This window comes from Nanorana parkeri, unplaced genomic scaffold, assembly GCF_000935625.1.
Source record: "Nanorana parkeri isolate BGI_ZX_2015 unplaced genomic scaffold, ASM93562v1 scaffold191, whole genome shotgun sequence".
NCBI lineage: Eukaryota > Metazoa > Chordata > Amphibia > Anura > Dicroglossidae > Nanorana > Nanorana parkeri.
The window spans coordinates 260,641-282,072 of record NW_017306459.1 but is presented as its reverse complement, the minus strand read 5'-3'; the positions used below and the strand labels follow the sequence as shown (position 1 = coordinate 282,072).

The window sequence follows — 21,432 nt, the reverse complement described above, 5'->3', positions numbered from 1 at the left end:
GAATTTAGTCTTATACCAGATCAGATTCAGGGCTGCATACTGCTAGCATTTACATAATACAATTAATGGTGTATTATTGAATAATACAACTGCATTCATTTGTGTCTTTTATATATGTCCGAAAGTTCAGCTTTAAAAGACCACTATCTAATAACTATTGTATTTTGATAAAGGTATACTATTTATACTTAAAGCTGAATGCCAGGAAAAAATGTATTTTAGAAACAGAACAAGGGAAGTAAGTTACCCCTATTAATGAGTATGGTATGATGATTATGAATGTTCCTTACTAGAGGTGCAGCTTTTTTAAATATTTTATTTTTCTCTAAACTTTTTAATTTTTTTATATTAATTACATTTTATTTATTTTTTTAGTTTAATTATGTTTTATTAAATATTTTTATTTTTTAACTTTACTGTTGGGGGCTTAGGTTAAATATCAGGGATCTAAACAGACCCTGATATTTCCCTTTTAAAATAGAAAAAAAGATTGAGGACACAGAGGCTTCAATCTCTTTTTCGGCATTCCCTGTTATAAATGAAGGGGGATCCGCTATGGTGAGTGCCCCTGTTCATCCATAACTTGTGGATATAGTATGAGTTACTATGTACACAATCATTAATGAATAGGAAGTGATGTAGATCACTTCCTATTCATTCATAACTGGTACATAGTAATTCATACTATGTCCTGTTATTTACAAACACTCAGCGATCACTGAATGCCTGTATAGCGCTCTCCATCCCGAATCGGCTCTCACAGCAGGCTGAGCCGACGGGGCAAAGAGGAGAGCTCTGTCTCCTGTCACAGCTGACTCCCCCCCTCACCACAGGCTCAGCCTCCTGTGACAACTAACAGCTGTCTCTACGCCCCCACACCGCTCTCCATCCTGATTTGTCACAGGAGGCTGAGCAGGGCCGTGTGGGAGGAGAGCCCGGCCTCCTGAGACATTGCGGCTCTGCGCTGTGTCAGCGGGGAGGAGAGAAACCAGGCATGCACCGCAATTTCATCCGAAAGATGGCACTTTCTGCATTTTGCCCAAAGTGCCATTTTCTGTCGATATATTTCACCGGCTAAAATTTCAGTGCATCCCTACTGCTTACTATAATAATCATACAATAATCAAAGCCATATACTACTCACAGCGCTGTATTTCTGGCTCTGCAGGGATGAGAGATGCATCTGACCTCCAGTCTCTTACACAGCCATATTCACCCATACTCATATTCACAGTATTGTGAAAAAATACAAGGCTTTTTGTGAATGGGCAAGGGGAGAGGAGATGGTGTGTGACTGGAGCGCTTTACTTTTACAGCTGCATCTCTCATCCCAGAACTGTCAGTGGTATCCGGCCTCAAACAAGGTGAGATTTTTATAGTAAGCAGCATTCCTACTCCTCCTACCATACTCATTTTTGGGGTAACTTTTACTTGTGCTGTTTCTCAAATATTTTTTTCCTAGAGTGTAGCTTTGATGATAATAGTTACTATATGCATTTCTCATGCATTGTTTCTCCACATTTATGTGCAGACGAAGCTCTCCAGGAAAAGGAATAGAGCGGTTTGGGATGAAAATGTCAAGGAGGCTTACGTAGTTACCCTTTTTTCCCCCCAGGTGAATAAATGGTGACCATTGCAAGCATCACTGGCAGTGTTAGTTGGTCCTAACTTCTGTCACTGTTTTTTTTTTAGAAATGTGAATAAAAATAACAAATGGATGTGGAAAAAAAAATATTTTTATGCAAATTCCTACCTTTTCACACAGTAACTCCAGACAGTTAATAAAATACAAAATTATTTGCAATAGTTGTCCTTTAAAGAAGAACTCCAGATTATATAAATGGGTAGAGAAGAGAGAGGGAAGACTAAATGTTACTTTCCTCCAGGAAAGAAAATGAAAGCTGCAATAACCATCATTTTCTCTTGCTCCCGCTTTTATCATTCAGCCCCCTTGTGTTGCTAATGCCACTGAACAGTCTGTTGCGATTCTCCTACACTCAGGGTTTTTTGTACACTGTGAGTACTGAGCTATTATCACAAATTGCTGGTCATCGTGTAAAGAGAGGCAGAGGCCCTGCCATGGATCAGGAAGCATAAGAGACACAAAGTGTGGGGTGTGAAGCACAGGGTGCCAGAACAGGAGGCACCAAGGGACAAAATGGAACGGATACAAGATAAAAGGGGACAGGAGTCTCCAGGATGTACGAATCGCACATGGGAGAGCTAAGAGATAGAAGATACCGTAGTGATACATGAGGCACAAAGTGATGGGATACACAAGGTGACAGGGGCACAAAGAAATGCAAATAGCAAGAAAGCATTGACCCATGCACTAGGAAGTAGGATATGTAACGAGACAGTGAGGTACAAGGCACAAACAACAGAGAGGCACACTGACAAGACTGCCTACACACAAACAGCACAGCATTCAAGAGTCAGAAACAGACAAAAAAAAATGAACAGAATTAGACAAAAATTGCAAAACAGGGTGACCAAAACTGGAGTTTGTCCGACAGGCATACAACCAGAGCTGGCACAATGCCAAAACCATAAGACAGGATCATTATGCTCCAGCAGCAACCACATTTCAGATTTCTTCTAAAGGAGACCTAAAGTCACAGCATACACTTTCATTTTATGTCTGGGTCCATCTCCTGTTAAATTTAAATGAACCCTTGCAGAGGGGCTGCCACTGCACTGAAAGGGTTAGGTGCTCATTTTGGGGGCGAAAATAAAGAAGAAATACTCACCTGATCCTCTGTCCCATCTGGCTGCTAGGCCGGTCCCCACAGACACTTCTCCCGAGGGCTCTGGCAGTCTAAAGACCTGTGCCATCATTGTGTCTAATACAGGTCTATTAGATGTGAAGATGTCGAGAGGACATACCATTGCTGGAATCGAGGGGGAGATAGGTGAGCAGCCACTGCCTCAGGAACAAGGATCGGGTGAGTATTTCTTCTTTAAGATCACCCCAAGAAATAAAATGTGCACTTAACCCTTGCAGGGCGGAAGTAGCCCCACAGCAAGGGTTAATTTTTCCAAATCCTTCTTTAAGAATTTCTGTAGCACTGTATTTGATGCTGACTGAGGATAGGTATCTAAAAGTTTTTTGAATTGAGCAATACTCTCAGCTAATACCACTTATAGAGCGGTACATTCTAGAACAAGGGTGGGCAACTCCAGCTCTTTAGCTGTGCTTCAACTACAAATCCCAACATGCCTCCGTCTCTGGGAGTCATATCTGTAAGGCTCCATTCACACCTGAGCGGCTCTCCACACGTATTCGTGTAAAAAACAATGCACTTCAATGTGCATCGCTCACACCATTGCGGGGGCCGCGTGGCACAAAAAACGTGTAGCCCCGAAATAGTGCAAGCGCGATAATCCGGCGGATTCCGCGCGGTCGCGGCTATTTAATAGCCAGAAACGAACGGCATCCGTGCGGATTGAAAAACATTAGCGTTTTCGTCACGCACGGTCTTCCACGCGGGAACTGCAAACCCTATGTGCCTTACTGTCGGTCTTGCAATGCCTCATAGGACTTGTAGCTCCACAACAGCTGGAGGGCTGGAGTGGCCCACTCCTGTTCTAGAGTCACCATTTATCAGAATTGAGGAACAATGGTTTATTTTCTACAGATGTAAGACATATTTTTAGCCTTTACATTGTATGTTTTGTTACTTCTTGCTTGCTGTGTCTACACTGATACTGTGCTTTATCACGGAGAAATAAAAGGTTGAGCGCATACGCTAATACAACAGTGTTCATTTACAACGTGATGATTATGACCGAGATATGCCTGGCTCTTTGATGGGAAGGAACAGGTGCTACATTTCCATGGCAGTCAAGTCAATTGGGTTTAATGCCCCACCTGTGCACAATATTTGCAGAACACACAGCAGAAGCACCGGGATGCTGCTGAGTGCACTGAGCCAGCTGTGAGGTTCAGCATAGGAGAGAACATTTGTGCATGGAGCTCTTCAGTACTGCAGGACCTTGGACAGCAACACACACTATGGAAACAGCTTTCTGCTTATTCAGTCTGATTGGTTCTAGACTTCCCTTGCTGTTGCTGTATCAATTAACTCTGTAGCAACCAGTAAGTACTAGCAATCAAACAGAGTTTTCATCCATGCTGCTATCAAGACTAGAAGGGTGTTTACAATGTTAAAATGACATGGATATGTCGTGTAGGTCATATCTTGAAGAAAAAAAAAAAAAAACGAGAACAGTTTCTTCCAACACTGGTGATTGATACATTTGACCTAACAAAGACAAGACAGTGTCTGCATTTTGATGTGATTTTGTTTTAATCATGCAGACTCCTCATACATAAAAGAGGAGTGGTTATCAGTAAACGTAACAAGATTTTATTAAAGGCAAAGTCTATTTTTTGAGAAAAAATAATAATTGCAAACCTCGTCATAAAAGAAGAAACATAAGTACATTTATTTATTTAGCATTGGAGCCAGTAAAGCATTGCAAACGCGTTCATTAGATCGTGGGTGCAATGCTCTGGCTTCTGCAGACTCTTTCTCCTGTCCATGTTTGTACCGAAGTAGGGACCTTCAGTAACATGGATGGGAGGAAGAATGGATGGGAGGAAGAATGAATGGACTACAAGTGCGGTGACGTCACAACATTGGTATTCTATTGAGAACTATGCACGCCTCTTCTGCGGTGGCTGATGGGACTTGTAACTTCTCCATTCACAAATCCTGTCAAAGGATCTGTGAAAGGGTGACGCAGTTGTGTGGGTGGAGCCATGCACAGCTGTGCTGGATTCAAAATACAGCAGCAGCCTGCGGGAAGAAGAACCATGTGATCCAGGTAAGTGGGGGGAGTTACCAATGTGACCATGTTTCAAGTTACACTCTAAATATGGGTGTAACATGAAAAAAGGTCCAAAAGGTGAACCTAGCCTTTAAATACATATGTTACCTTCACATAGAACCTACAGAGGGTGGTATTTCCTTACAATACATCACTTTTTCTTACTTATTTTGCTCTTTGATTGTTGGTTTGTAGCTGCAAATATAATGTATCAATACTTTGGATGAGTGCTGGGCATCTGGAAGAGCAGAAGTTATATTACTTTGAATAATCCTGATTAATAAATAAAGGAAATCAGCATGACTGCGCATTTAATAGATTAGATCATTAGCAAAATAACATACAGCAGCATAGTTTTATTCTGGGTAACATATATGACTGTAGTTCGTACTCAGATATACATATTCTAGATTATTTTAGAGAGGTCATTCCTCATAGAATCAATCATGCAATTCCCATAAAACATAATGATTTCTTACTGATAGGATCTAAAGACTTCTCTCCAGGGCTGAAGCCTGCTCTGACGTGTGCCAATCAGCTGTTCTTCTGTTAGGCAAAAAAGCTCCCCCTTGGAAGGCTACGCCGGATAAACATTTATCTGTAGTAGATTGGGCAACTATGTTTGCGTAAGCTGCCATGAAACTGCCTTTAATAGCATGAAAGAAAAAATTATTGGCAGAAGTCTAAACAATGTGTCCCTGCTGGTTAGGAACGGCTAGACACTGTAGAATTTTCACTGTTATTTGACATGAATGATTGCAAAACCCCTTAAAGCCCCTTATATTCTGCAATGTAAATAGGGCCAACGTTGTCCATTGCAGGAAGAACCTCCCACTCATCCCATGCACAGCCAAGACAGGTTGAAAGCCAAGCTACTTGTGTCACAGGCACCTAAGTTATATGTCCTGGCCCTGAATTAGCTTTTCGGCTTCCCAATGGATTGTGTGGAGAACTCATTGGCCCCAGTGAAAACTGTAGAGAAAGTAGTCAGCCAAGCTCACAAACAGAGTTTCTAATGCAGGGGTAGGACATTCTCAGGAAGGCAATTCATGGAGCCCAAAAACTGAATTCTCACAATAAACCTATCCTGCAGCCTAAGTTCATTTTGAAGTGATGCTAAGCAAAAACACTCTGTTGAGCACCCGTATGTAATGACTTGATTTGTCTTGAGGACCTCTCCTCAGGAACAAATGCCCAGAGCTCTCTCTAAGCATTCATGTAACATTTGTCATTTTTCTCATGGATCTGATAAAAAGCAGACCAGTTGATAAAAAATTTCGGTACGTAGTATTTCAATGAATACTTACATCCAAGGGTTTAGGAAAGTGTCATTTTGGGGGTAAACATACTGGGGAGAATGTATTAAAACTGGAGCAGGCAAAATCTGGAGCAGATCTGCATGGCAACCAATCAGCTTCTATCTCTCATTTTTAAATCTTAACTGAGCAAACTGAAGAGAGATGCTGATTGGTTGCCATGGGTCTCTGCTTCAGATTTTGTCTTCTCCAGTTTTGATAAATTCCCTCCACTGTATTTAGGACATATTTATATATTCCCATAAGAAGGTCAAACAGGATATTATCAGTAAAAATGTATTAAAATCCAGTGTGAGATCTTTGCTTTGACCAAATTTTAAGTGACACTAAACTAAGGAGTTAAATCTTAAAAATGCATTTAGGTACCTTAACTATTAACAAAAATGTATCTTCTTTCTGTATCACTCAGCTGTAGATCCTCAAATCATCTCTGAATTGGTGCTGACACTGTCCTTCCTTCTGGAGGGTGGCTACTTTTGTTCCTCATGGTCCCTGTGTGTGTTGCAAAGTAGCCACCACTCCAATCTCACTCCCACAATGGACTACAATCTCAATACAAATTAGTAAACTAAACATGAGCTTGTAGTTCAACACGGGAATGAGCTTGGAATGGTGGCTACTTTACAACACACACACAGGAACTATGGGGAACAAACGTATCCACCCTCCAGAAGGAAGGGCAGTGTCAGCACCATTTCAGAGATGATTTGAGGATCTACAGCTGAGTGATACACAAATAAGATACATTTTTGTTAATAGTTAGGGTACTTGAATGTATTTTTCAGATTTAACTCCGAGTTTAGTGTCACTTTAGGCTAGAATCTTCAGGGACTGCAAGTTATGTCTAGTCTGTGAACTCTCTCTTCTGCGAGTCCCCAGATGTGGGAGTATCTCTTTCAGATCCACTGTTAAGCACTAATTATTACAACTGGCTTTCTCGTACCAGCCCTCATAACATAAGAATAGGCTGCGGGCTCGTTTCACAGGCACTCCCGCTGTTCAGGTAGAATTTCACATTGTTGGTTGTTGTTACTGGCAGATGTCCAAGCCTTTAATTATTTCCTTTGGGGATTCTCACAGGAGCAAGGGTATATTCCTGGCAGACAGCAGGCTTGCAGGAGTTAGGCTGCTATTGTGAAGTAGCACCTGTAGCATTTCAATAGGTGTTGCTCCACAACCCTGGGTTCGATCCTCGAGCTAATCTGCCATGTACTTGATGTCCATCACCAGGATGGCATTTGTTCATGTACTTGTACCATTATTTACTGCTATAAAGAAAATAAAATTCTCGTACAGGTGGCGTCAGGTGTAAATATCTGAATTTAAAAACTGAGGAAAACTTTTTTTTTTTTTAAGAAAATATTACAAACAGGAAAGAAATTCCTTTCCTCCATGCTTGTGTGATGGGAGAAAGCACCCAAACCTGCAATAAATGCATCTGCTCAATATGAAAACACTGTTTTCAAGAATTAACAGTGTGCTGGGCAAATAGAATGTCCTTGGCATCCTCATATCCTATACACTGTAATGGATGTGATGACTCACAGAACCTTATAACACCGGGATCGTGGTTTGGGTGAGTACAACTTTGTACATTTAGAGAATATGGACACTTAACACTTGCAGTGCAGCGGAAGCACCACTGCGAGGGTTAAAGGAGAACTATGGGGTGAGTGAATTACAGTCATCCCCATAGTTAGAGCCGACGTGAAACATTGAAATTCTCCCACGTCAGCTCTATTGATCGGGAAAGGAATGAAAACATGCAGCCGATCGCTCACTTACCGATCATCGCCCCGCAGGAATTCCCCCTCTCCTTTCCGATCCTCCAGCTGACTGAAAAGACGGACTGGGGAGGGGGCGGGCACAGCTGGCTCTGCCTCTAGATAGGCAGAGCCAGCTGTCAATCAGCCAGCTGGATGGATCTTGAAAGTATTGTCGGGATCCATCCTGGCTGCTTCGCTCACAGTATATAGCGGACAATAGCCCGCTATATGCTGAGTTTTGGGTCACGGAAGGACACAGTATATGTCCTCCCGTGACCCTGAGAAGAACTATAGACAAAAAACGTTGCCCCATAGTTCTCCTTTAAGTTCTGCTTTAAGGAAACGCGCAGTGATAAATATTTTACCAATGCTGTTCTTCTCCTGAAAATTCTAGCTGCCTGGTAGTCATGCTATCCTCTGATGGTAATATCTAGCAGAAAATTGTATGCAGCAAGTGAAGTCAGAGTATGTGAGAATTCCCAATGTACAGACTTATTTTAGGTCAGTGAATCAGAAAGTACTAAAAACAACCAGCATTGTCAGAAGGAGAAGTTAACAGTGGCAGCCTCCATGTTTTTTTTTATCACTATAGGATTTCTATCGAAAACAATGGCATCATTAGAACCTCCTGACCATCATCACCATAACAAAAGGCTGACACATGTGGTAATTTCCTTTACCTTCCATCTGGGCCACTGGTGTAGTATTAGGTGATTTGTGTTTATGCTATTTGATTAAGGACATACTGTATGTGAATTGGTTTAAACGTACATTACAGTCAATACTGTAAAATTAAACCTTGAAAAAGAACAGTGTGGTTTCCTACTACTTCAGTTTTTCATCCAGACCTTGCTGTAGTACACAAGCTCATCCCTATGTCATTTGTCAGTGACCTTGTAACATACTTGATAGAAAGAGAGAGAAAGTTGTACAAATAGCCCCCTACTAAACATGAAAAATATTGTGTGCTGTAGATGCGATGGATTACACAGAACTTTTTTTTTTAAAAGGTTCAAGGCAGCACTTAAAAAAACAAAACAAAAAAAATGTCATTCCAGTATAAAGCAAATGCTATGGATATTTGGTACTGCAGTTTGATAGGGTTATTCACTTAGCTGCCGAAGCAAAGTGAGCCGAACGCCATTTGGCTAGTCACCTCAGGATTTTACGGCTGATTTCAGCCATACATCGGCTAAAATCAGTCGTACATCGGCTGCCTTCGGTCAGCCGAACATGCTCTACATTTTTGGCTGAGCTGAAGTGCAGAAGGACTTCGACTCAGCTGATCCAACATCTGGATTGGCTGAGCCAAAGCTCCGTCAGCTCACTCACTGCTGTTCGCCCCTATTCTCATAGGGGCGAACAGCAGTAAGTGAATACTAGAATGCAGCTGAGCGGCATTCGGCTCGGTACAGCAGAATAGAAAAGAATAAATAAATGTAAAAATTTAAAAAACGACGCATGCCGACCCGACTGCACGCGACGAACTCCCGCCGTATAATGAAGCATCTGACAGATGCCGGCAAAATAGAAACAATTGAGCGGAGCTAGCAGTGACAGCTAGCTTCGCCCAACTGTTTCCTATTGGCCGACACCAGCCAGAGTCTTCTAGCAGGTCCTGGCCAATGAATAACAACTGTGGAGAGCTGGCCATGACGTAACGGCCGGCTCCGCCCAGTTGCTACTGCTTGCTATTTTTTAATGACAGATCAGCGTCCCCAGGTCAATGACCTGGGGACGCTGATCTGTCATTACAACTGGGCAGAGCGAGCTGTGAGATCACGGCTGGCTCCGCCCAGCTGTTATTTTCGTGGAGTTTGGTCGGCTTCAGCCGGCCTTTCTCCATGCTTCAGGTGTCACTACGGCTCAGCCGAGCCGAAGCATATGCGTTCAGCATTGCTGAGCCGCTCGGGCTATTGTGAATAGCCTTACAGCAGCCCTTCAATTTGACTGAACTGAAGGGCAAAGGCGGCCGAAACGAGCCAAAGGATCAGCCGAAGCTACCACTGGATCCTTCGGCTCTTTAGTGAATAACCCCCTTAGTGTTTCTTGCACAATACTAGTTGTTAGTTGAAAGCATTCACCTCTGCTGTACTACACTTCCATAGCCCAATATCACTACTCCTTCATAGCAGCACTAAAAGAGAATGGCGGGTGCACACTGGTTGAGCCTGTCTTGCTCCAGCATATGCAGATACTCACAGAAAAAAGTCCGGTTGCACACCACAAACTTCACTGAAAAAATCTATTGTAGCACACAGGTAGATATCATCCTGCTGTGGATCCTCTTCACTTTGACATGTTTCATCCAATAATGGGCTTAGTCATAGAGATGTCTACTAGGTCCAATTTCGTCTGTTCGCATTTTAACTACCACTTTCACATTCAAGTCTGTGGAAATGAAGCAGGTCAAATGCAGGTCAGAAGGAGGTCAACTTCATCTGCCAATAAATTTGGAATGATCTCAGAAGTATCTCCAACTGATGTCAAAATCAAGCTGGTTGACACATGACCTCACAAGTGCAATTCAATCAAGTTTGCCAGAGCATATGTGATTGTAAATTATGAATGTTCCTTTTAAGAAATAACAAATACCAGTATGAGCTGGCACACCTGCCAAACATAGCAGTTTATTTATTGCTCCTTGGAACCAAAAGTTGCAAATTTTGCTACAGAATTGTAAGTAAATCCAACACATTCTGAAAAGGCTGTCCAAGGGCAGGCTGCAGTCAAACTGCTGTTTCATTTTTCTAGTTCATACTAAAAATGAATACTAGCTCTTGCTCTGTTCAGACCAATTAATGATGAGCATCAGTATGGCTGACATCATTTGGTCCTTGATTATTAATGTTAGAGAGACGGTGTTCTCTTCCATGCACCAATACCTTATTAGCCCACCAAACTATTAGAAAAGAACTACAGTCAAGATATATATTTCATTATTGTATTACATGTGAAAAACAATCAATAAAATAAAACATTGAATTACCTCTATTAACTTGTAGATTTGATATAAAGTATGCAGAGCTGACCTTAAATAATTGCTGTTACAGGGCATTGCCCAGCAAAAATGCCCAAGGCATATCTGAAATCTGGCCCCGTGTATATGTAGGAATTAACAGCATAGTACTTAAATAATGCTACAGTTCTTCTTTAGGAAAACTGCACTTGCTTCAAAAGTGCAATTTAACTCTATAAGTACATTTTATGACAAATATATATTTTGATTGTTATAAATTTAAACAAAAACATGTACATCTTCTCAGTTACATCTGCTGCTAGACTGTTACATCAGAACAAGTAGATATATGTTTAAAAAAACACAACCAACTTGTGTTATGGTTTCATTAACAAAATATATATTTTTACATATAATCACTATAAATACCTGAAACTAACTCAACCCTAGTCTCCTGTGATTTCTTTTACAGGACACAAAACTTGAACAGGGAAGGTCAGCACTCAAACAGCCTTTTAGTCACAGTTAAAGTACTGTAGTATCAAACTCTCCTTTTTTACCTTTAATATGTTAACATCCAGCAAGAAAACACTCCTCAGTAAAGAATTTTCTCCAAATATGTGCTAAAGCACTTATTAGTTATCACAGTCACTGGCCCTGGATCACTTAGGAGCATGCACACAAGGGTGGCTACAGCAGGGCTCCATGGGACCCTGTACGGCAATGCAGCCACCCTAAAACAAGAAACAATAGAGAGAATTTTAACAAGCAAAATACAAAGCAATGTGAGGCTTGGCAAGGAAGGCACACATTAAACATGGTAAGTGCTGAAGGTTTAATAACACTTTGATACAAGCCTTCACTGACCTCCCTAACTGCAAGCACTGGTGAATAATACATTCTCAAAGTTTATAACAGAAAGTACATTCAGTTGCATTTCTGCAGCTCAGTTCACTCTGCTACCCCTCCCTGCAGTGACTATGCAGTCTCCCAACCATCTAATCTCTATGTAAACATATAGCAGCTACTCTAAAAGGGCGGAGTGTAGAGTTTTGAGTCTCCACTTGAATTGCTTCTTTTGTTAACTTTGAGGATGAATTGCTCTACAGTATCTGCAGTTACAGTGGTTAGTGACGGATTGTTAAAGAAGTTAAGAATATACTTGGATGTCCATAGCATTTTTAATACTTTTTTAAAGTAGCCTAAACTGAAAAGTAGAACCAAGAGGTGCGAAGGTCTTGCTGATGGCAATCAGACTCCATGTTGTATTTTCCTAGTTCAGGTTAGAGAATGGCCTCTAAAATTTGGTTGCGGTAGGCATCGGCTCTCTTTTTCTCAAGTATACTTTGATGCACTACTTTACTTTTTGTAAAGGATCTATTTACATGGTAAATTAATTGTGAATCCAATATGTACTGTATGCACAGTACATGTACAGATACAGAAATCAGTATGTACATACAGAATTCAAATAATAAATATATACTGCAGCAGAACAACTAGCTGTGAAGCTTTTTCATTAATGTTCACATTTGATTAAATTAACGGGTCATGCTGAGAAATAAATAATAGTCTCATGTAAGCTTGTCAAATGTCACTTAATTCATACAAATGCAAAAAACACACTCAACTTGCTTTCAAAATACATATACAGAGTCATTGCAAATGCACAGTAAAAATAAATCAATTAAGTTAACAAACATATAGAAAGTGAAAACCAGACTTTTCCACTTACAGCTTTGTAGGTCCTCTTCTGCCCAGCATGCTTCCTAATCTGTTCTCCATTAGGACCTGTTTCTACATGCATGGAATAGATGATGTCAAAGAAATCTTCCACAACAGCCACCCTCCTCAGGGATGACTTTTCTTCGATACCCACTCCATCCTATAGATGAAAGAGAAGAAGAATAAGCAAGGGAGACATACGTTTATACATACAGCTGACTATAACTGATTGTAACTTATACATATACAACATCCATCCATAGGATGGTCCATGTCTGATGAGACCAGGACTCAGGGCCGGTGCTGCCACTCTGCAAACTAGGCCGCCGTCTAGGGCGCACTGCTGCCTAGGACGCAGCCTCGACCACTCACCCACCCCCCCTCCCCCACAGTGCCACCCGTCTATTTCAACTTGCAATAGCGAGTAGCATGCTGGCTATTACACCCTCCCACTAAGCAGAAGAGCGGAACTTAGAGACACCTTTCTCTCTCAGGTCCTCTGCTCAGTGTGTGGGGTTTCGTGGTTTCAATAGCCAGTGTGCTATGGGCTATTTCAAATTAAAATAGCCAATAGCAGTCTGGCTATTTCTCCCGGCTGCTTACATCCACCTTTCTCCTGCAGAAGCTAACTGGTACGAGAATGGGGCCGTGCCAGGGGGGATTGGGGGTTAAGCCATGGGAGGGGGGCTGGGGGTGCAAGTAGCTGGTCTGCCCTAGGGCGCAAAATAGTCTAGCACCGGCCCTGTCTGGACTAATAAACTTCAGTGATATATCTATCTCTGGAACATGTCAAGAACAAACACAAAGCATATCCATATGAAGTAGCTCTCCATTGACATCTAAGTAATAGTAAAAGGCATGAAGAGTCTCCTTGCTGTGACTCTGAAATAATGATTTCAATTATTCTCGGATCTCATGATGACATGCCTACAAACCACATATTAGAAAGTCTTTCATGGACCTAGATCGCACATTTAATTAAGTGTTTCACCTAAAATGTATGGCAGGGGTATGCAATCTCGGCACTCCAGCTGTTGTGAAAGTACAAATCCCATAACGCAATGCAAGAGGTTGACAGCCACATACATGAATCCCAGAGGCAGAGGCATGATGGGAATTGTAGGAAGGGCTACGTTTTCCTTAACTTACTGTTCTGACAACCATCAAAAGGAATTAAGGATAAATCTCCCAAATAGGACCAAAAACAACAATAAAAAAGTTGCTAGAGATTCTAAACCTTTTAAAAAAAAGTTTTTTTGCTGCAGTTGGGCTTATTACTGAATAAATCATGAAACATCAGTGGCCACTGTAGGCAACTGTGCCAGTGTTTCTCCAGATTTCCTTGCCTCAGGTTCAATAAAACAGTCCACCCAAGGCTAGCCATACAGGTAAAGATTTCAGCCTGTTGAGCTGAACAAGAGAAATCACTTTATTCTCCCTTCCCTGCAAAACAACATGGACAAATTTCCCCGTGACTGTGGCACGGCTGTCACAATACCTAAACATTGACTGTCTGCAGCTAATTGGTTGCAGTCACTCGGCAGACTTTTTTCATTCCTTCCAGATCTCAATCCAAAATTGTTGAGCCAAGTGGTGTCAGCACGGCCACCCATGGGTCGAATTTTGGACGATTCACCGTGTATGGCCAACTTCACTGTAACCTAGGACCAGTTCCAATGTTTCCCACTTTTCAAGTCTATATGCTCATGATGTATGGTGCCATATCGCTCTGTTCTTGGAACAAAACTAGGTTAACATAAACATCTGTGCTTTCACAATATCTGGACTGAATCAATTAAATCATTTTCTCCCGATGGTGTTATTAGGTCATTTCCTCTGAGCATTTCTCATTGCCCAAGGCATTATTAAGTTAAGTACTCTTTTGACCTTTTCATTGTGGGTTGTTTATGGACCCTGCATATAAATAAATAAATGATATTCAAATAAAATATTTATAAACTAAGCACATCAATTTTATCTCAATTACTCCTTAAAGTAGATCTAATCTCTAACTGGGTGATATTTAGTTAGATAAAGCAGTGGGTAACATAAACAATTGCTATGTTTTGGTCTTTTAGAAAACATTGTTTTTACAATTTTTCTTCCATTTTTGCACCTCAGTGCTGCTCATCTCTTGCAACTTTTCTCAGCCGCTTCCTGTCTACATGGATGTACTGCAATGACAGCTGCATGGTATTTTTTAGGGTGGGTTTGCTGATGGTGACAACGGGACAAGGACAGAGTGATGTCACCCCATAACAGGAAGTGCCTGAACAAGGACCTTCTTGGCAGGATCACCAGTTATTGGTTTAATTAAAGCAGCATATTTAAAAAAAATGAAAATGACTTACATTAACATGATAAAAATTATCTGAGATTTGAAATCAGGTTTCAGCCGTTTCTGGCCTTAATCATTGCTATGATTAAGGCCGGAAATGGCTGAAACGCGTTAATGGTTACGGTGTGTGCTATTTTGTAATTTTACTTTTAATAAAGTCTTGGTACTTGGAAGCTGTGTGCCACAATATTTATCTTCTTTTGCACACGGAGTGAGGCGAACGGAAGCCTTGTCAGGAACCATAAATCCCTGGTCTTTCCATTACAGGTGAAGGTGGCGCAGGTACACTTTGTTTTTGATTGCTCATTGAAATTAGGTTTACATGCGCATATAATAGCTGGGTTTTTTTTCTACTATGAATGTTGGTAAACACATATAGTATATAGTGATTCCATACCTTGTGCCTATGTGCATTGTGTTTACTCTTTTTTTAACAAACTACATTCATGAACACACAAACTGCTTCAAAAGCAGGAAAAGGCAGCAAGGTGGTTCTAACAAAAGCCCAGTTACAAACGCGGGACAATAAATGTATTGTAACGAAGCAGTGGGTACAACGCCATAGAAATCAATTGACTTTATGACTAACTTACCATGTGAGTTTATTATTTTAAACACTGTATCAAGCTCAGGTTAAAAAAAAACACATGGTTCAGATATGAAGGTGCTGGTGTTTTTTTATTAGATTTATAACACCTAATACTGTATTACACTTAGAGGTTTATTTAATAAGCAGTGCAATGTTTAAACTGCTACAAGCCACAGCAACCAATCACCCTACAGTTCTAAATGTCTCATGTTGATAAAAGGTGATGTTTGCGGCTTGTATGGCTAACTGCACTTACAGCGCCATCTTCACTTTTTGCACTCTGCATAGCAAAGGTCTTTGTTCTAACTGACTGGGAGATGTGAATTTGAAGCAAGGGCTGATCATATTTAATTTCCAGGACACAGCATCCAGGTTACAGCTTTAAACAAAGTAATATTTGCTTCTTATGAAGCTAGCAATTACAATTTCCCTCTTTTAGATTGCTTTTAAACTATTTAATCACACACCGCAGCAAAATTCATATTAGAATTTTCCTTTTTAAATGAAGTCAAACAATCCAGGGAGCAGTGTTCATACAACAGAAACAATAAAACAGCCATGTTCCTGGAGTTCTGCTTTATGAAGATCTGTTAACCATTCGCAATTAGCTGTTCAAAAATGAGAATAGTTTTCTGGTGTAACATAGGGACAAAATACAAATTACATACATAAATTCAAACATAAAACAACTTTTAAAACCCTTCCGCTACTTTACTAAACCCAAACAATCCAAGCAAATTTGCAAATATAACCTTTCACATTTATTCCTTTCTAGTCCTTTTCTTTGAGTGTGTGGCCCCTTCAACCTTCAGTGGAGTGGCTACTAGATATTTAGTGATTGCCAGAGCTGTAGTCGGTCTTGTTGAATTATAGTTGGCTGGTTAATTCCAGGTATCTGGCATTTATTGTACCTGTCTGAGTGGAGTGTGACTCTGCTGCAGGGTGGGACAACCAATGGGAGACACTGTGAGTGTGTGTGCAGTACACCAGCCAATTACTGGGGCTCTCATAGCCAGTGGTGCATGCTGAGACAGGGCAAGTGCTCAGTCAAGTTCTGGGATAGCCCAGAGTCCAGTCAGGGCTGGGTGCAGTCCAGCCTGGCCTTGAGATGGGAATACTCAAGTGCAGGAAATGCTTTGCTAGGCCTCGAAACTGGAGGAGGCCTTTGCTACTGATTGAGGAGGAGAACCAGGGAAGCTGCTGGCTGCTGGAGGTGCCTGAAATAGAGTGGACCTCTCCTTCTCTGTGCCAATCCCTATTCAACATTCTCTTATATACCCAGTGTCAATTTGTGCTCCTATGTAATCTGTACTGGAATTCTGAAAGGGACTGGCGAATCTGGAGTCTATCTATTTTTTTCTCCTGGATGTTCTAAGCCAGGGGTAGGCAACCTTGGCACTCCAGCTGTGCCAAAACTACAAATCCCAACATGCATCTGCCTCTGGGAGTTATGTCTGTGGCTGTCAGAGCCTTGCAATGCCTCATGGGACTTGTAGTTCCACAACAGCTGGAGTGTCAAGGTTGCCTACCCCTGTTCTAAGCCCTAAACCAGGGATGTTCGAACTCCGGCCCTCCAGCTGTGGTGAAACTACAAATCCCATGAAGCATCTCTCTCCGGGAGACATATCTGTGGCTGTGAGAATCTTGCAAAGCCTTATGGGATTGGTAGTTACACCACAGCTGGAGGGCCGCAGTTTGGACATCCCTGCCCTAAACCCTCTCTCCCTATTCGCCTAGATCTCAACTCTGTTGGACAATAGAAGAGGGCAGTTAATGCTAGTGGGGCAGCTGGTTGCTAAAATCCCCTAGACAGGATATGGATGCCCAGGTATTCCAGCGGCTACTTCGGGGGTAAGTGCTACAAGTGGTTACTGTAATCATCAAGGGTCCTGCAAGCTCAAATTTCCATCTGTTTACTGATAATATCATCTACAGACTTTAAGCTGAATGCATATGGAGGTATATTGGCTGTCTGCTTATCTTTTCAGTATAGCCTGGCCAGGCTGAACTAGAAACTAGGTTAGAGGGGGTGTGGCGGGCCATTAAAGTGAATGCAGTGCGTTCCGGTGCGGTGCAATCAAATTGCTGCAAGCACTATTTTGATCTCACCGGAACGGACTGCAGGCATAATGTGCCGTGCGATCCCGTGTGGGCGATCGCATTGCGACTGGAGGGCATGGCTACGGTGCCATTCACTTCAATGGCCCGCCACGCCCCCTCCCGCCCGGTGAGCTGGCCGCAATGCGGGCAGTGCGTTCCGGCCAGAATCGAACGCACTGCTTATGGTGTGAATAACAGAAGTTTAGCTTTGACTTCTTATTGCACAACTTTACATTTTAACTTTACTTTTGCAAACCCTACCCAATTAAGTCAATCAATTAATTACCATTTGGGTAGTTCCTTAGACTTCATTGTCCATTAATCTAAAGGAAATTGCACAAATAAGTGAGTGTGGCCATTTATGGGATTCAATTATTTTCCACCTTCCCTGACTGTGTAAAGCTAGCCATACACATGGCAATTTCCAGCTTTTGAATTTAAAAAAAATGCAAACTGTCACCAACCTTTTCAAGCAAAACTAAGAAATAATCAATTTATCCTGATCTGCTCAATCTTTTCTGTGACCAAAAGCTGGTAGGAAGTTAACAAAATTGAACAACAACAGCCATGTGTACCAGCATAAGAGATTGTAAGCTCTTCTGCCCTTATGTAATTGCATTATAGCCTAAAGGTGGCCATACACTGTACAACCATCGCAAGACCTTAGTCTTGCGATGGTTGTACAGGGATTAAAAAAACGTACGATCTGCCTATCTTGGACAGGCAGATCGCACTCTCGATCATCGCAAGCCACGCCCCCCTGAGGGGCGGGCTTCCGATGACCGCAATGCTGAACGGGCAGTGTGCGCGTGTGCACACCGCCCCGTTCGGCATTTGTCTTCCAAGCACCATTCTAACCAGCCGAGAATCGTACGATTCCCGGCTGGTTTTCGAACATGCTGGTTCGACGGAAGACGTGCGACCGTACAGTAGAAACGGTCGCACGTCTCCGTTCACACTGCTCGATTCTCGTACGATCGCGGGATTTCCCGCGATTCTCGTACGAGAATCGAGCAGTGTATGGGCACCTTAATGCTGATCAAACCAGGCGATTTACTGGATATTTCAACCACTTTCAATCAGCTTGAAATCACATAAAGTGATTGATTGAATTAATCAGGGCAACCTACCACTATGTGTACCATATGCATTTTATAACAGGGTTCCTGGATCCATTTGACTTTATTTGCAAAAGTTGGCTAAAATGGTTGAAATTGCTAGAAAATTGCCATGTCTTTGGCCAGCAAGGTAAATCTAAAGGAGATTAAACAGACTATATTGTGTGTGGCCAGCTTTTCTTTTATTAATGATTGAACAAAGCTTTCCTCATTAAAAATGAGGCTTTGATCTGCAATTTCCATACCCTTGCATTTGTCCAGTGATTCACAGTTATAAGGCATGCAAATAGCTGTGCAGATCCCGATGCATTGTCCGTTAATAGCAGTGATTTCAGACAGGCAATTGTGCAGAGATTTACGTGGTTCTTAATACATAAAACGCCAACTGAATTATAAACCGGTATATATGTAACAAATGTGCATGAGTTACTCTCTCACATTCACCAGCAATAACACCAGAAGCATAGGCTAAGACTAAACCCTCTACAACAACACCATTTTCCCCAACCCCTGCCTTTCCCTCAACATTACACTGGTACAATGCATGCTGGGAGTTGTTGATTGAAAGGAGTCATATGATCAGTAGTTGGTGTCACAGTGGCTCCAGGCTTCACACCAGAGCCATAGCTAGTTCCTTTAGCGCCTGAGGCAAGAAAATGGTGCCCCTCCCCCCAGGTTATTTTGAGGAAAGTAAGTTATGGCAGAAAATACTCCCAATGCGTTAACATTGACGTTCCTCTTGTGATCCAGATCAGTGCATTTCTACTTGTATATCTTTGCCAAACATCATAAAATTCCCTGAATTTAAGTGCTAACTACATGTACAGGATACCAGTTGCTTACTTCATGAGGGGATAGAGCATTTTATGGCAGAAAATTCTCCCAATTACATATTTAGTTAATTCCCAGGTCTCCTTCATCCCCAAGTCTTCCTTGCCATCTCTCAGCACTTCTTAGCTCTGTATGCAGGGTATAGAGGGAAGGGTCATGTGAGGGTCAAAGGTGTGATGCTTCATTTGCTGGTGCACAGAGTTTTCATCTGGCTTTAAGCAGCATTAGTTGACAGTCAATTGCCGGCTGAGAACTCCGCACATCAGCCAATAAGTGAGGCAATCAGCACTGCAGCTGCTCTCAACTCCCCCTGCACCTGGGAACCAGCCAAAAAGCGGCAGAGCTGCACGTGAGTGAGATGGTAAAGTGAGGCGATCAACACTGCATCCAAATCCCAAAGCACCCGCCCACCTCTTACCCCAGCTGGGCACCAGGTCCAGGTCCGGCCCTGGCTGCAACCCCCTCGCAGCTGCACCCGAGGCGAGTGCCTCACTTGCCTCACTCTTTCTACAACACTGCTGCACACTGTGCAATATTGCATTTCAGAGGATGTATAAAGTAATCATTAGAGACAATTTTAGTATTTAGTCAATTTCCTGTTGGTCTTACTGAGTTTCTAGAGTTGAGGTTTAAATATTTTTACAACAAAGGTGCAGCTAGTCTTTAGAAGACAAATACACCCAAATTAAAAAGTTGGAAACAATTACACAACCACTTACACAACTTGAGCAAACTAGAAGAAAGATCGAGAAAGCCATTTCAGAGCACAAGATACAAGGGGCATGGTGGAAACAAAATTCATTCATTGCTTCTCAATATAGCTCCTCCTCAGTTCAATACATCTGTTCCACTTGACAGATAATGAGGAAATACCAGAGAAATAAAGCTTTCTCCTGCTACTCAAAGAACTCATATACTTCAACTCCTCATTGCCTGAAAAGCTTCACCCATTAAGATATGTTTTCAAATGTCACTAGGTTCTAAATGTGAACTACAGGGTGGGTGACAGGCCAGTTCACAGCCAAATTCCTGCACTGTGTCAATGAAAACAAAAAGTGTGGCATTGTCATGGAGAAGTCAGGTGCCATGTGACAACTTTCCACATCTTTTATTCTTTATTTCAGCTTGTAATTGGTGCATTAAAGATGTAAATCTATTCCCTGTAAATGTCTGCTCATGCAGCATAACTTCCATACACGACTACAGATGCCTCACTCAATGGAAGACTGCTCCTCAACCCTTTAACTTACAAAGTGAAACTACAGTCACTACTTCCCGATCGTCTCCCTGCAGCGAGCGGTGACTGTCAGTCACCACTGCCCGCAGGGATTCCCCCCGCTCCCCTCTCCGATCCTCCAGGGCTGACTGCCCTGTGGATACTGTGTTTCCCCCGAAAATAAGACAGTCTTATATTTTTTTGGGCTCAAAAAAACACACTAGGTCTTATTTTCTGGGTCGGTCTTATTTTTTTACTGTACAAAAATATGGTGATTAGGACAATCAGGGGTGCCGTACCTTTGAGCTAACCAATCACTGGCCAGAATGAGCGAAGCGCAGTTTCACTATTCCTCACAGGCGGAGTGCATTTGGTATCACTCTGTCTGTGACAGGAGCCAGCGCTATAGAAAAAGCATCGGCTTATGCGGCTCTGCTCCCTCCATTGCCGCCTTGCTTCCTCTAGTGTTGGCTTCGTTGGCACCGCTGATTCTTTCCCGCGGCTCTTCAAGTCCCCCCTTATGCCACCACAGCCCTGGAAATGGTCAAAACTAGGTCTTATTTTCGGGGTAGGTCTTATATTTTAGCAATTCCCAAAAATAGTACTAGGTCTTATTTTCGGGGTAGGTCTTATTTTCGGGG

At 42.1% G+C, this 21,432-nt stretch overlaps 1 protein-coding gene across 3 annotated transcripts in view; it reads right to left on the bottom strand.

Moving 5' to 3' along the window:
• NOL4 (nucleolar protein 4) overlaps positions 1 to 21,432 on the bottom strand; it is a 256,570-nt gene that overhangs the window by 112,831 nt on the left and 122,307 nt on the right. For all 3 annotated transcript variants that reach the window (XM_018555318.1, XM_018555320.1, XM_018555321.1), the window contains exon 2: positions 12,610 to 12,759. In XM_018555318.1, the coding sequence (XP_018410820.1) occupies positions 12,610 to 12,759 (150 nt within the window). The remainder of the gene's footprint in view (positions 1 to 12,609; positions 12,760 to 21,432) is intronic.